General features: G+C 44.9%; 1 protein-coding gene across 1 annotated transcript in view; it reads left to right on the forward strand.

The window, feature by feature from the left end:
• Positions 1 to 12,788, forward strand: part of LOC101353733 (histo-blood group ABO system transferase-like) — an 18,808-nt gene extending 6,020 nt beyond the window's left edge. The window contains 2 exon segments of the mRNA XM_012554755.1: positions 3,773 to 4,481; positions 12,471 to 12,788. Of these exon segments, the coding sequence (XP_012410209.1) occupies positions 3,773 to 4,481; positions 12,471 to 12,788 (1,027 nt within the window).
• The last annotated feature ends 778 nt before the right edge of the window (positions 12,789 to 13,566 follow it).

Below are 13,566 nucleotides of genomic sequence, written 5' to 3' on the forward strand. Positions count from 1 at the left end.
TCACCAAGATAGAATGTAGAACATTGTCTTTATAAACTGTGTTGTGCCAATTGAGCTAGATGTTCCCTGAGACCATGGTCCCCACAGGCCTCTGCCCAGCAATTCAGTCCCTCAGGGAGTTTGGAAGTATCTATGGAACTTCCATGACCTTTCCTTGTACAAGTTGTACTGGCTTCCCCAGTATTTGTATACTGTCATACCCTTTACCAAAGTTACCATTTATCTATTCCCTATTTAGTTCCTCCTCAACCCTCCCATCCCTTGTAACCAGCAAAGATTGTTTCTTTTTGTGTGCAAACTTTTACATGAGTTTTTATGGTAGAGGTCTCATACAATATTTGTCCTTTTGTGACTGACTTATTTCACACAGCATAATGTCCTCCAGTTTCATCCATGTTATGAGATGCTTTACAGATTCATCATTGTTCTTATCCTTGCATAATACTCCATTGTGTGTATGTACCATCGTTTGTTTATTCATTCATCTGTCGATGGGCATCTAGGTTGTTTCCATCTTTTTGCTATTGTGAACAGTGCTGCAATGAATATGGGTGTGCATATGTCTATTCGTGTGACAGCTCTTATTTCTCTAGGATATATTCCTAGAAGTGGGATTGCATTTTGTAGTGCTTTTTTTATGGTGCCGACATTTTCTTTGTTCCTCTTACTATCCTGTGCTGAGTTCCTTAAGTTTTGTGGATTTTTTTTTCATTTCTTCTGTTTTTGTAGGTTTTGTTTTTACTGAGACTTTATGTTTTTATTCTTTATTTTGATGAGTAGGTTTGTTAACTTTCTTTGTGGTTACCTTGGAATTTACCCCTATCTTCCTAGATTTGAACCAGTCTATTATTACTTGGTATCGCCTTGCCTTCCTCTCCATTAGAAGGTTCTGTACCTACACAGTTTATTTCCTCTTTTATTGTTCTGATGCTGTTGTCATTTACAGATTAACCTCTCTGGTTCCCTTTTGTAATTCTTTTGGTTTTGCATAGTCCTTAAGAGTTCATTTCCTAGGTTGGTATCTGGCTAGTGCAATCCTGTGTCCTAGATTCAGCCTGTGGTCTGATGTTGTTTGTTCTCAGATCGAAGGACGCCCTTTAATAAGCCTTGTAAGTTTGGTTTGATTTTTACATAGCCCCTTAATTTCTGTTTATCTGGAAATGACCTAATTTCACCATCATATTTGAGTAAGAGTTCCGCAGGATATATTATTCTTGGCAGGCAATTTTTTTTCTTTCAAGATTTTATATATGTCATCCCATTGCCTTCTTGCCTACATGGTTTCTGCTGAATAATCCGAGCTTAGTCTTATTGTTTCTACTCTGTATGTGACTTTTTGTTTTTCTCGAGCTGCTCTCAGGTTCTTTTTTTGTCTTTGGTTTTAGCAAGTGTGATTATCATATGCCTTGGTGATTGTCTTTTGGGGCCTATCCTATATGGGGTTTGTTGAGCTTCTTGGATGTCCAGCTTTTCATCTTTCATAATATTGGGGAAGTTTTCTGTTAGCAGTTCTTCAGTGATCCTCTCTGTGTTTTCTGTTTTCTCCCCCTGTTCTGGAACTCTGATCACTCACAGATTTTTGCTTTTGATTGTATCCCACATAATTCTCAGGGTTTCTACATTTTTCTTTGTGTTTTTTTCTGATTTTTCCTCAAACAGAGTTGTATCCAAGTGTTTGTCTTCAATTTCGTTGATCCTATCTTCCATCATTTCAAACGTGTTCCTCAGTCCTTCTATGATACTGTCCATTTCTGAAATCTTGCTTTTTATCTTTTGGATTTCTAATTGTTGTTTTTGTATGGTTTCTAGTTGTGAAGTTATTTTAGAATTTTGTTCGTGTATTATTTTCTTGAATTCTTCCATTTTTGTCTGTATTTTCCATAAATTTGTCTGCTTTTCCATGAATTTGTCTATTTTTTCCTCATTTTTGTCTGCTTTTTGCTTAAACTCTTGGATAATTCTGAACATTAGGGATTTAAATTCCCTATCAGTTAGGTCTACTGCCTTTTCTTCTACTGGAAGGTCAACTGGTGTTTTATTTTGGATGCCTACTGGAACCATCCTGTCCTGTTTTTGTAAATGTTTTGATATTGTCTGCTGTCTTCAGGGCATTAAGTCATTATTTTCCTTGTTTATTGATTTCAGATTTGTTTGTTTCATCCTGCTTTTTTGTTTTATTTGGTTATGTCTGAGCAGCCGGGCTGTGCTTTCTTTCTTGTTTGCTCATCTGTGGACACAATACTTCTCACCTCCTTCTCCAATGGGCAGGGTCAGTCACTCAGGTATAGTACAGCAGGGCAGGTGCAGCTGAAGGGGAGTTGCTGGGATGGGCTGTTTGTTGCACGTACCAGGACTGACAGTGCAGACTGGGAATCAGTGCAGGGCAGGTTCCAATAGGCCGTGCCTATGCTGCTTGGGAGTGTGACTTTCAGTGCACAGTGCAGGTAGGCAGGAAGGAGGGGGTAGACTGTGATATGTGGAGCTAAGATGGGTATGGGAAAGAGGAGAGAGAGGAGAGAGGAACAGGAGACAAAAACATACACACAAACAAAAAAGAGTATTAAGAGAGCTTGCTATTAGAGTGGAGAGATGCAAGACTGAGAAATGAGGAAAAAGAAAAAGGGTAAAAGAAGAAATGAATAAATCGAGAAACTGGAAATGAAGAAAGACAAAAACAAAATAAGAGAGAAAAGAAAACAAAAGAAAGAAACAAAAAAAGCCCAAAACAAAACAAAAGAAAAAAAAAAAAAACGAAGAAAAAGAAATGCCAGGAATGTCCCTGTGCATCTGCGCAGAATAAGGGAGTAGCTTCCAAGCCGTTCAGTGTTGCCTGGCTAGAAGGGGCTCCCAAGCCGAGAAAAGAAAAAGACAACAAACAAACAAATCAAAATATAACAAATCAGAGCAAACAAACAAACAAACAAAAAAGCCCCGGAGGTCCTACCAGCGTCGCGGCATGGGCCGGGAAGCAGTTTCACAGTCAATCAGTGTTTTGCAGCCTTTCAGGAAGAAGCAAAGATGGTGCACAGAGCCAGGTATTTGAGAGAAAGGAGGAAGAGGTGGTGAGAGGTAAGGAAGAAATCTAAAGAAGCAGGAAAAAGCAACACCAGCAGCCAACAAAAGGCACTCAGGGAGCCGGCCAGTGCAGGCGGGTGGAATCCAAGCAGCACCGGGGTTCTTCCCATCCAAGAGACTGTGGCTGCAGGAAGCAGAGGAGGCTAAGTGGGGGTGAAGAAGGGTGGGGGGTGGGAAAGCCTATATCACTGGTTACAGGTTGTTCTGTCTCCTGCTGGAAGCTCTGTGAAGCTGCTTTCTCATACCCCCTGTTCAATGATCTCCGATAGGAGTCCAAGATGGTGGATCCATGCTGCGGCAGCTGATAGGGGACCTCTGCATGTATCACTCCTCACTCTCCTCAGTCAGTTTCTTATTCCATTCGGTGCTTGGCTGAGTTCTTTATCTCTTCATTTGATGCTTAGGGTTTCAGGATTGATGTGTGACTCTGTTTAACTTAGTCTTTCTGATCTTTGCTGCAGAGGGATGGCGTGGTGCTTCTGACTATAGCGCCACATTGCCCAGAAGTCTTTGCTCTTGTGAATATTTGTTCAACACCAAGCAAATTTGAATGTCCCTGCATATGCCCAGTACAGTTGGGCCACATCATCTGTGGTGAGTAGAATGGCTACCATTTTATGAGACAGTTTTGTCTAAGTCTCCTTCTTTTGCTGCTGTTCACTCTGTTTAACTCCCGCCCTGTCTTTCCTGGTCTTAGATACGTAGTCTTCCTGAAGCTGTTCCTGGAGACGGCAGACAAGTACTTCACGGTGGGACACTAGGTCAACTACTACATCTTCACTGACCGGCTGGCAGACATCCTGCACATCCTCCTCCAGGAAGGCTGGCAGGTGGTGGTCCTCGAGGTCTGCAACTACCCCCACTGGCAGGACATGTCCATGCACCACATGGAGATGATCAGCAACTTCTCCAAGCAGTACTTCCTGTGTGAGGTGGACTACCTGGTGTGTTTAGACGTGGACATGAAGCTCAGCAACCATGTGGGCGTGGAGATCCTCTTCTTGTTTGGCACTCTCCACCCTGGCTTCTATGCTGCTGATTGCCAGGCCTTCACATATGAACGCCGCCCATTGTCTCAGACCTACATTCCGAGAGATGAAGGTGATTTGTACTATGCTGGCAGCTTTTTCAGGGGCTCAGTGCTAGAGGTACACAGGCTCACTAAGGCCTGTCACCAGGCAGTGATGGTGGACCACACCAATCACATTGAGACTGAGTGCCATGACGAGAGCCACCTGAACAAGTACCTGCTGCACCACAAGTCCACAAAAGTGCTCTCCCCTGAGTACCTCTGGAATGAGAGGATGCTGTGCAGACCACCTTTTCTCAGGAAACTGCGATACGTGGCCGTGCCAAGAACCACCAAGCCCTCCAGAACCAATGAGACCACACTTTCTACATTAATTGTAAGGCTGGCAATAAATGTTAGTGGTGTTGGGATTTTGATAAGAAATTGGTCAAAGTTTGGTAAAGTGAGTGCATTTCTTTTGATTTCCTCTTCTGGAGTGGCTGAGACCACTCACCAAACAAACCGATGAACAGTTGGAAGAACTGTACGGTGAACACCCATATGCTTATCACCCAGATTCTACTATTAACATTTCACTATTTTTGCTTCATCATATATCTTATCCATCTCTCCATTCCTCCTTCTATCCATCAACCAACTAATTTTTTCTCTATTTGATAATAAGTAGCAGATATCAATACATTTTACCATTAAATACTTCAGCATACATAATATGAATTAGAGTCCAATATTTGTCTGAAGTTCTTTTTGGGGGTAAAATTTACAACCAGTGAATATTCACTACACAGATCTAAAGTGTACCATTTGGTGAGTTTTGTCAAATGCATGCTCATATGTACCACAAACTCCACTGAAATATAAACTTCAGCACTCCGGAAAGTTCCCTTTTGTCCCTTTCCAGTCAATCCCTGTTCCTGCCCACCACATAAAATCACTGTTGGGATTGTTTTCCTGCCGTTGATTAGCTTTGCCTTTTCTAGAACGTTGTATAAATAGTATTGTCCCAGTAACATGAAAGTTGCCTCCAAAAATGGAGGGCACCAAGAGACTGAAGAAAGAGACAGGCAGCTCCAGGTTGGCAGCAGAGGAGTTTATTAAGGAGACTTACATGTGAGTCAGATTCTGTGTGGCATAAGGACAAGCAGACCTCTGTGCCCCACAGTGGGGGAGAGGGGGGCAGAGGTTTTTATATTGGTGGTGGACAATAGTGGCTACATGCCAGGGATGCCTCTAGACTGACATAAGGCTGCCTCAGCAAGAATTATGTAAGAATAACTTAGCAAATGGCAGTGAACTAGCAGAAAGCATGATGGCAGCCATGTTCAGCCTTGCAAAGCCTTTTTAACCTTCAGCCCACCCCTCGAGGCCAACTCTTACAATCTGGCACATTCCCCCTCTTCTGCACGGTCCAAGAGGGCCTCAAGATGAGGTGTTACACCAGTTAAGGACAGACAGCATTGCTGCAGTTGGAGGGAAAGACCACACTAGCAATATAGACAAACAGCAGAAAAGACCTAGACCCAACAACAAACCTTGCCAGCCAGAGGGAAAAGAGGATAACCAGGCAGCCACAGCAGATCAGCCACCAGGTGTGTCCAAGACTTCTGTTTCTTCATATGGCCCAGCAAATCAGTTGTGTTCTGGCGATAGTCTGGTATATAGGTACAACATTCAGTTTTTACTATGGCACATGTCCTGTTAAATAACTTGTAAAGTGTGTGCTCTGCTCACTATCAATCCTTCGGGGCATGCCATAAATAACACTCAACTTTTGTAATTCTTTTACTGTAGCAGCCTAGTTCATTCTTTTACACGAGAACGCCTGTGTCAAGCCAGTAACTGTCCACACATATGAGAGTGTATTTTGCTCTCTCACTGGGCTGCACAGGCACTATGTAAGCTACCTACCAATTCATCCATGGCTGTGTTCACCGATGTATCTTCCCCAGATCATGAGGAGACACCTTGGGCATTGGTGTGAGCACACAGAATAATTTTGTACAGCAACCTCCAAATCACTGTACTTCACGCTATGCCTGCCTCTTTAGCTGTTTTTCAACCAACATGGGCACTACAGTGTCCACTTTTCTGGTACATCCAGTGTGTAGCTTCTCCTTTGGGATGCACCATTCCAACTTGTGTTACAGTGTCTGCTTCTTGGTTTCCCAGCGGGGAAAGAGGTGAATGGGCTGCTACATGAAAGACAGGTTAGTGTCCGAGGTTTGGAGGTAATCCCAGATGTCTTGCCTCAAGGCTTTCCACCCCGTAAAAAATGGCATGGGTGCAGCATCTGACCTCTTCTCTCTCCACAAGGGGAAAGGAGATTCAAGATTAATGCTGTAATGAGAATTCTGGCTGTACTTCTCTCACGATAGATTTGTGTGTTTTTCCAGCAGTCCGTGGTATATTCAGTATTCTTCGCCAACACCATGATTCAAAGTTATCAATTCTTCTTCAGTCTTCCTTATTCATTGTCCAGCTTTCACATGCATATGAACATTACTCAACCTGAATTGTAATCTGTTACTTCCCTAATAAACCCCATAATCATGAGTATTGTCTGTGAGTTCTGTGTGGCCATTGCAATGAATTCTGAAACCCAGAAGAGAAGTAGAGAGTGCTGTGGGAGGGACAGTTGGTGTCAGATTTTGTAAAGATGGCAGAGAGGGGAGGCATATCTGAACTCTGCCTCATACGAATCAGGTTTGGGCTGTTGATACAGTGGCTGCAATGATGGACTTAAGCATAACAAGACCAGGCAGTGCTTCCTTCTGTTCTATATAGGGTCGCTATGAGTCAAAACCAAATCGACAGCACCTAAAAATGATAACAATGGGCAAAATACTGAATGACGCAGGAAGCATCAAAAGAAGATGGAAGGAAAACACAGTCACTATAGCAAAAAAGAATTGGTAATGTTCAACCATTTCAGGATTTAGCATATGATCAAGAACCAATGGTATCGAAGGAAGAAGTCCAAGCTGCACTGAAAGGATTGGCAAAAAATAAAGCTTCAGGAATTGACAGAATGCCAGTTGAGATGTTACAACAAACGGATGCAGCTCTGTAGGTGCACAGTCATCTATGTCAAGAAATTTGGAAGATAGCTACCTGGCCAACCGGCTGGAAGAAATAGATCATTTGTGCCCATTCCAAAGAAAAGTGATACAAAAGAAAGAGGAAATAATCGAACGATATCATTAATATCACACACAAGTAAAATTTTGCTGAAGATAATTCAAAAACAGTTGTAGCAGTACATCGAGAGGGAACTACCAGAAATTCAAGCGGGATTCAGAAGAGGACATGGAGTAAGAGATTTCATTGCTGATGTCAGATGGCTCTTGGCTGAGAGCAGAGAATACCAGAAAGATGTTTATTTGTGTTTTATTGACTATGCAAAGGCATTCGATAGTGTGGATCACAAGTAATCATGGATAACATTATGAAGAATGGGAATTCCAGAACACTTCATTGTGCTCGTGGAGAACCTGTACATAGACTTAGAGGCTGTTGTTCAAACAGAACAAGGGGATACCACATGGTTTAAAGTCAGGGAAGGTGCGTATCAGGATTGTATCCTTTCACTATACTTATTCAATCTGTAAGCTGAGTAAATAATCCGAGAAACTGGGCCATATGAAGAAAAAAGTGGCGTCAGGATGGATGGAAGACTCATTAACAACCTGTGATATGCAGATGACACATCCTTGCTTAGTGCAAGTGAAGAAGACTTGAAGCACTTACTGATGAAGTCTACAGCCTTTAGTATGGATTACGCCTCAACATACAGAAAACACAAATCCTCACAACTGGACCGGCAATCAGCATCCTGAAAAACAGAGAAAATACTGATGCTGTCAGGGATTTCATTTTACCTGGATGCACAATCAACGCCCATAGAAGCAGCAGTCAAGCAATGAAACGACGCATTGCATTGGGCAAATCTGCTGCAAAGAACCTCTTTAAAGTGTTAAAAGCAAAGATGTCACTCTGAGGACTAAGGTGCACCTAACTCAAGCCATGATATTTTCGATTGCCTTAAAGCTGGACAATGAATAAGGAAGACTGAAAAATTGATGTCTTTAAATTATGATGTTGGCAAAGATATTGAATCTACCATGGACCACCAGAAGAATGAACAAATCTATCATGGAAGAAGTACAGCCAGAATGCTCCCTGGAAGCAAGGATGGTGAGACTTCATCTTATGTACTTTGGACATGTTATCAGAAGAGACCAGTCCCTAAGAAGGACATCATGCTTGGTAGAGTAGAGGGTCAGTGAAAAAGAGGAAGACCCTCAATGAGATGGATTGACACAGTGGCTGCAACAATGGGCTCAAACACAGCAACGATTGTGAGGGTGGTGCAGGACCCAGCAGTTTTTCGTTCTTTTGTGCATAAGGTCGCTATGAGTTGGAACTGACTCCATGGCACCTAAAAGAACAACAACTTAGCGTTAATATTGCACCACTTCATGTATAAAGGGAGCCCTGGTGGCACAGTGGTTAAGAGCTCTGCTGCTAACTCAAAGGTCAGCAGTTCAAATCCACCAGTCGCTCCTTGGAAACCCTATGGGGCATTTCTACTCCACCCTACAGGGTCCTTATGAGTCAGAATCAACTGGATGGCAGTGGGTTTGGGTCATGTAAAATGTAAGAACCTTGTAACTATATAGATTCCTTTACTGCCCCCCCATCCTAAAGGCCATAGTTGTCATATGCATTACTTCTACATATGTTATAAACCCCACACTACAGTGTCATAATTTTTGCTTGAAACATTTCATAGAGGCAGAAAATTCTCTTGGTTTTCCTTTCTCTGAAAATGTGTTTATTTTTAAAATGTCTTTATGTTGTCTTCATTCGTGAAGGACGTTTTCACTTGGTAAAGAACTCTGAGTTGACGGTTATTTCTTTCATCCCTTTAAAGATGTCATCCCACTGTCTTCTTTCCTCCATTACTTCTGATGAGAAGTGACAGTGTTTGCATTGGTCTTCCCCTGTATGTCATATGTTCTTTTTTCTCTGACTGCTATTAAGAGGTGTTTTTTTTTTTTTTTTTTTTTAAGCCTGTGAACAGCCATCTAAGATACTCCACTGGTCTCACCCCTTCAGCAGCAAGGGAGAATGAACAAAAAACAAGATACAAGGGAAAGATTAGTCCAAAGGGCTAATGGACCACATCTACCACAGCCTCCATCAGACTGAGTCCAGTACAACTAGATGGTGCTCGGCTACCACCACTGACCACTCTGACAGGGATCAAAACAGAGGGTCCCAGACAGAGCTGGAGAAAAATGTAGAACAAAATTCTAACTCACAAAAAAAGACCAGACTTACTGGCCTGACAGAGACTGGAGAAACCCCAAAAGTATGACCCCCGGAAACACTTTTAGCTCAGTAATGAAGTCACTCCCAATGTTCATCCCTTCATCCAAAAAGTAGATAGACAGCCCCATAAAACAGAACGAGACTAATGGGGCACAACAGTCCAGGGACAAGGACTAGAAGGCAGGAGGGGACAGGAAAGCTGGTAATAGGGAACCCAAAGTTGAGAAGGGACAATGCTGACATGTCGTGGGGTTAACTATTGTCATAAAACAATATGTGTACTGTTTAATTAGAAACTATTTGTTCTGTAAACCTTCATCTAAAGTACAGTTGAAAAAAAGAAAAAAGTTTATTTTTAAACTTTGGAGTCATCAGTTTGACTCTGTGCTAGGTGTAGGGGTGTATGTGTAGTCATGTATGTGTGCTTTTTATTCTGCTTCTGGTTTGTTGAGCTTCTTGAATCTGTAAATGTATGTTTTTCACCACATTTGGGAAGTTTCTAGCCATTATTTTTTCAAATACTGTTTCTTGAGTGGCATCTTGACCCTTCAGACATTCTGTCTTCACACACCTGGGCTTCTGACCCATCTCACATCCTCATTTACCAAAACTGGGCTGCTTCCTCAGCCCTTCCACCCCTCATTACCCACATCTCGGTGATATTCTGGCCCTGCCCACATGCTTACTCTTCACAACTGTGTCTTCTCCTCTCCCAGCCCTCCTCCTCACCTCACCCCTTCTTCCTCCTCAATTCCTAACACTGGGCATTCTACAGCCCCTCAAGGCTCCCAATTACCCAATCTTAGGCCTTCTCCTGGCCCCGCCCACCTCACCGCCCATACGGAAACCTTGTCACCTCCTCACTTTCCAAGTTCAAGCTGGTTTGCTTCCTGACCCTGACCACCTTCTCACTGACCACAACTGGGCTTTCACCTGCCTCTTCCATTTCTTCACCTCCTGTACATGGAATGCTCCTGACCCCGTCCACCTCCTCACTTCCCACACCTGTGCCTTCTCCTGACACTTTCCACATCCTTTCTCTGCAGACATTTGCTGTCTGTTGACCCCTCCACCTTCTCACTTCCCATCCCTGTGCTGCCTCCTGACCCCTAGCACCTCCTCAACAGGCACATCTGTTCTTGCACTGGACCCTCCACCTACTCTCTCCCTACACGGGTGCTTTCTACTGACTCACCTCCCACCTTACTCCCGAAACCTCACTGGCTTCTGCATTGCCACACCTGTGCACTCACTGACCCCTCCCACCTCATCATTACCACACCTGTGCCTTCTTACGGATCCTTGCTCCTCCTCAGTTCTATACCTTCCACACCTACCACTACTGGGCCACCTCCTGAACCCTCCTACTTCATCATTACCACATCTGATGGTGGTGTGCTCCCCCGTCCCACCTTCTCACTTCCCATACTTGGTCTGATCCCTTCTATCTCCTGAGTCACCACACTACTGCTGCCTCTGGACCCCTAATGACACCTTGTTACCCACATCTGGGCCTTCTCAAGGCCTCTCCAAGCTCCTCAGCACCCATAGCTTGTCTGCCTCTTGATCCCTCCCAACTCTCACTCCCCACACTTGGACTGTGTCCTCACCCTTCCCACCTCCTCTTTCCCTATCCCTGGGATTTATCCTGTAGGCAGGCACTCAAACACCTGTCCACAAATTCTCACGGCAGCACTCCTCCCTCCCATCAGTCAAAAGGTGGATACAACCCAATGTCTATCAACAGATGACTGGATGAACAAAGTGTGGTCCCCTACACAATGAGATACCATCGAGCCTTAAAAGGAATTAGAAACTGACAAGTGTTACAATGTGGATGAACCTCCAACACATGAAGCTAAGTGAAAGAAGCAGGTACAAAAAGCCACATATTTCCATTTAGATAAGAAATCCAGAGCAGGTAAACCCATAGACACAGAAAGCCAATCACTGGTTGCCATGTACTAGGGTGAGGGGGCATGGGGAGGCCTGCTTAATTGGAACAGGGTTTCTGTTTTTGGTGATGACAATGTTCTGAAGTAGATAGATACTGGTGATGATTGAATAGGATTGTGAAAGCAAATTTGTTGTTAAGTTGTTAAGTGCCATCCAGTTGGTTCGACTCATAGGGACCCTACAGGACAGAGCAGAACTGCCCCATAGGGTTTCCAAGGAGTGGCTGGTGGATTTGAATGCTGACCTTTTGGTTAGCAGCCAAGTTCTTAGGCACTATGACACTAGGACATAATAAAGCCACTGTATTACACACATTTAAACTATTAATACCATTAAGATAGTATAAACTATAAAGTTAAATAGTATAAACTATAAATACTACAAGTAAACCACAGCAATAACTACTCAAATGAAAGTAGAAAGGGTCCAGTTCTGGAGCCGACACTCCCTCACTGTGGATGAGGAGCTGCTGTGGGAGAGATGAGGCAACTGGTGGCCTGGGAGCTGGTTCTAGAGGTGGCTCATGTTCAGAATCCAGCCCTCCAGCAGGCTCTTTTAGTTGCAGTGCTGGAACCAGTGATGGAATAGTGGTGCTCCATGGGACTCCAGTGTTAATACAGAAGGAGGATTAACATCTGGAGGTGGTCAAGGAGCAGATTCTGGAGGTGCTCCAGGATAGGAATCCCTCTAGTCGGCTCTCCATCTGGTGCTGGAGATGAAGCTGTGGATACAGGGCCTGGTGTTCAATCTTGCTTCAATGTTGGTTCAGGAGCAGGATCTACCTCACCAGGTGGTATAGGAGTGGATTCTGGACGTGGCCCAGCAAAGGAATCTGACTTCCCAGCAGACTCTTCATCTGGTGTCTGTACCAGAGCTGAGGATGGAGGAGCAGAGGCTACATTGAGCCCCTGGGCTGGTGCATAAGCCTGATCAACATCAGCCAGTGATCCTGATGCCGGTTCTGGAGGTGGCCCAGGATAAGAATCCAGCTTTCCAGCATGCTCTTTATCTGGTGCCTGGGCCAGAGCTGGATATGGATGCCCTGGGGCTACACTGATCTCTGATGTTGCTGCAGGGGCAGGATGGATGTCAGCCAGTGGTCCTGGTGCCGGTGATGGAGGATCTGGTGTTCTATCCAGCTTGGGTGTTAGTTCAGGAGCAGGATCACCTTCACCAGGTGGTACAGGAAATGGTTCTGGAGGTTGCCTGGAAAGAGAATCCAGCCCTCCAGCAGGCTCTCCATCTGGGGTTGGTGCTGGTGACGGAAGACTTGATCCTCTATCGAGCTCCAGTATTGGTGCCAGAGCAAAGCCACCTGGAGGTGGCCCTAGATCGTCAGCTGCTTTTAGATCTGGTGCCGGCCCTGAGGTTGGAGGTGCAAGAGGAGAAATGATCACCGACATGACCGCCTTTTCTTGTGCCTTCCCAACAACGGAAAACATCCTGCTGCCATGAAGAGAAGCCCAAGCCCAAGTTTTCCACCCCATGAAGTCTTCCCAAACTGCAGTCCACCAGAGGAAGATCTGAGGTTACTCTGAGCTCTGGCCCATCCCCATCCTCTCGGGGTCCTCCCTGTGGGACCCATATCTTGTCCCCCTCACAAACTCACGTACAGGCATGCCCAGTCCTCCTCACCCTTTGGCTCTGCCTCAGTGGGCTCCAGGTGACCCAGCTGGGCACAGAGAAGGTGGGCACGGTGCTCCAGCTCTGAGCCTGGCAGGCTCACCTGCAGGCACTCCACCAGGAGCTTCAGGCAGGGGAAGTACGGAGACTGGTCGAAATCCTCCAAATATTCATTGAGCCATGTGTTCAGGATGAAAGAGATGGCTCTGGGGATGGGTGGTGAAGAGCAGGGTCAGAGGCTGGCCTTTCCCACCACACTGCACTTTCAGGGCACCCCTGCAAGGGGCCAGTTCCCTCTGTCTGCTCTGTCCTCCCAAAGGCCACCTACACGCTGCACCATGCCCTCTGGCTGTCGTGGCAGTGGCAGGCCTGGTCACTAAGCAAGGGGCTAGCACAGACTCTCGGTCCCAGGGAGCTCCCCATCAATGGTCGGACAAACTCTCACTCCTCAGGAAGCCTGACTTACATCCCCTTCTGTCTCCTGACCCCCTCCTTAATGGACAGTAAACCCCCAAGGGCAGAGAGGGTTGTGTCTGCGTGTTCACCTC

The sequence above is a fragment of the Trichechus manatus genome, unplaced genomic scaffold, assembly GCF_000243295.1.
Source record: "Trichechus manatus latirostris isolate Lorelei unplaced genomic scaffold, TriManLat1.0 scaffold00026, whole genome shotgun sequence".
Lineage (NCBI taxonomy): Eukaryota > Metazoa > Chordata > Mammalia > Sirenia > Trichechidae > Trichechus > Trichechus manatus.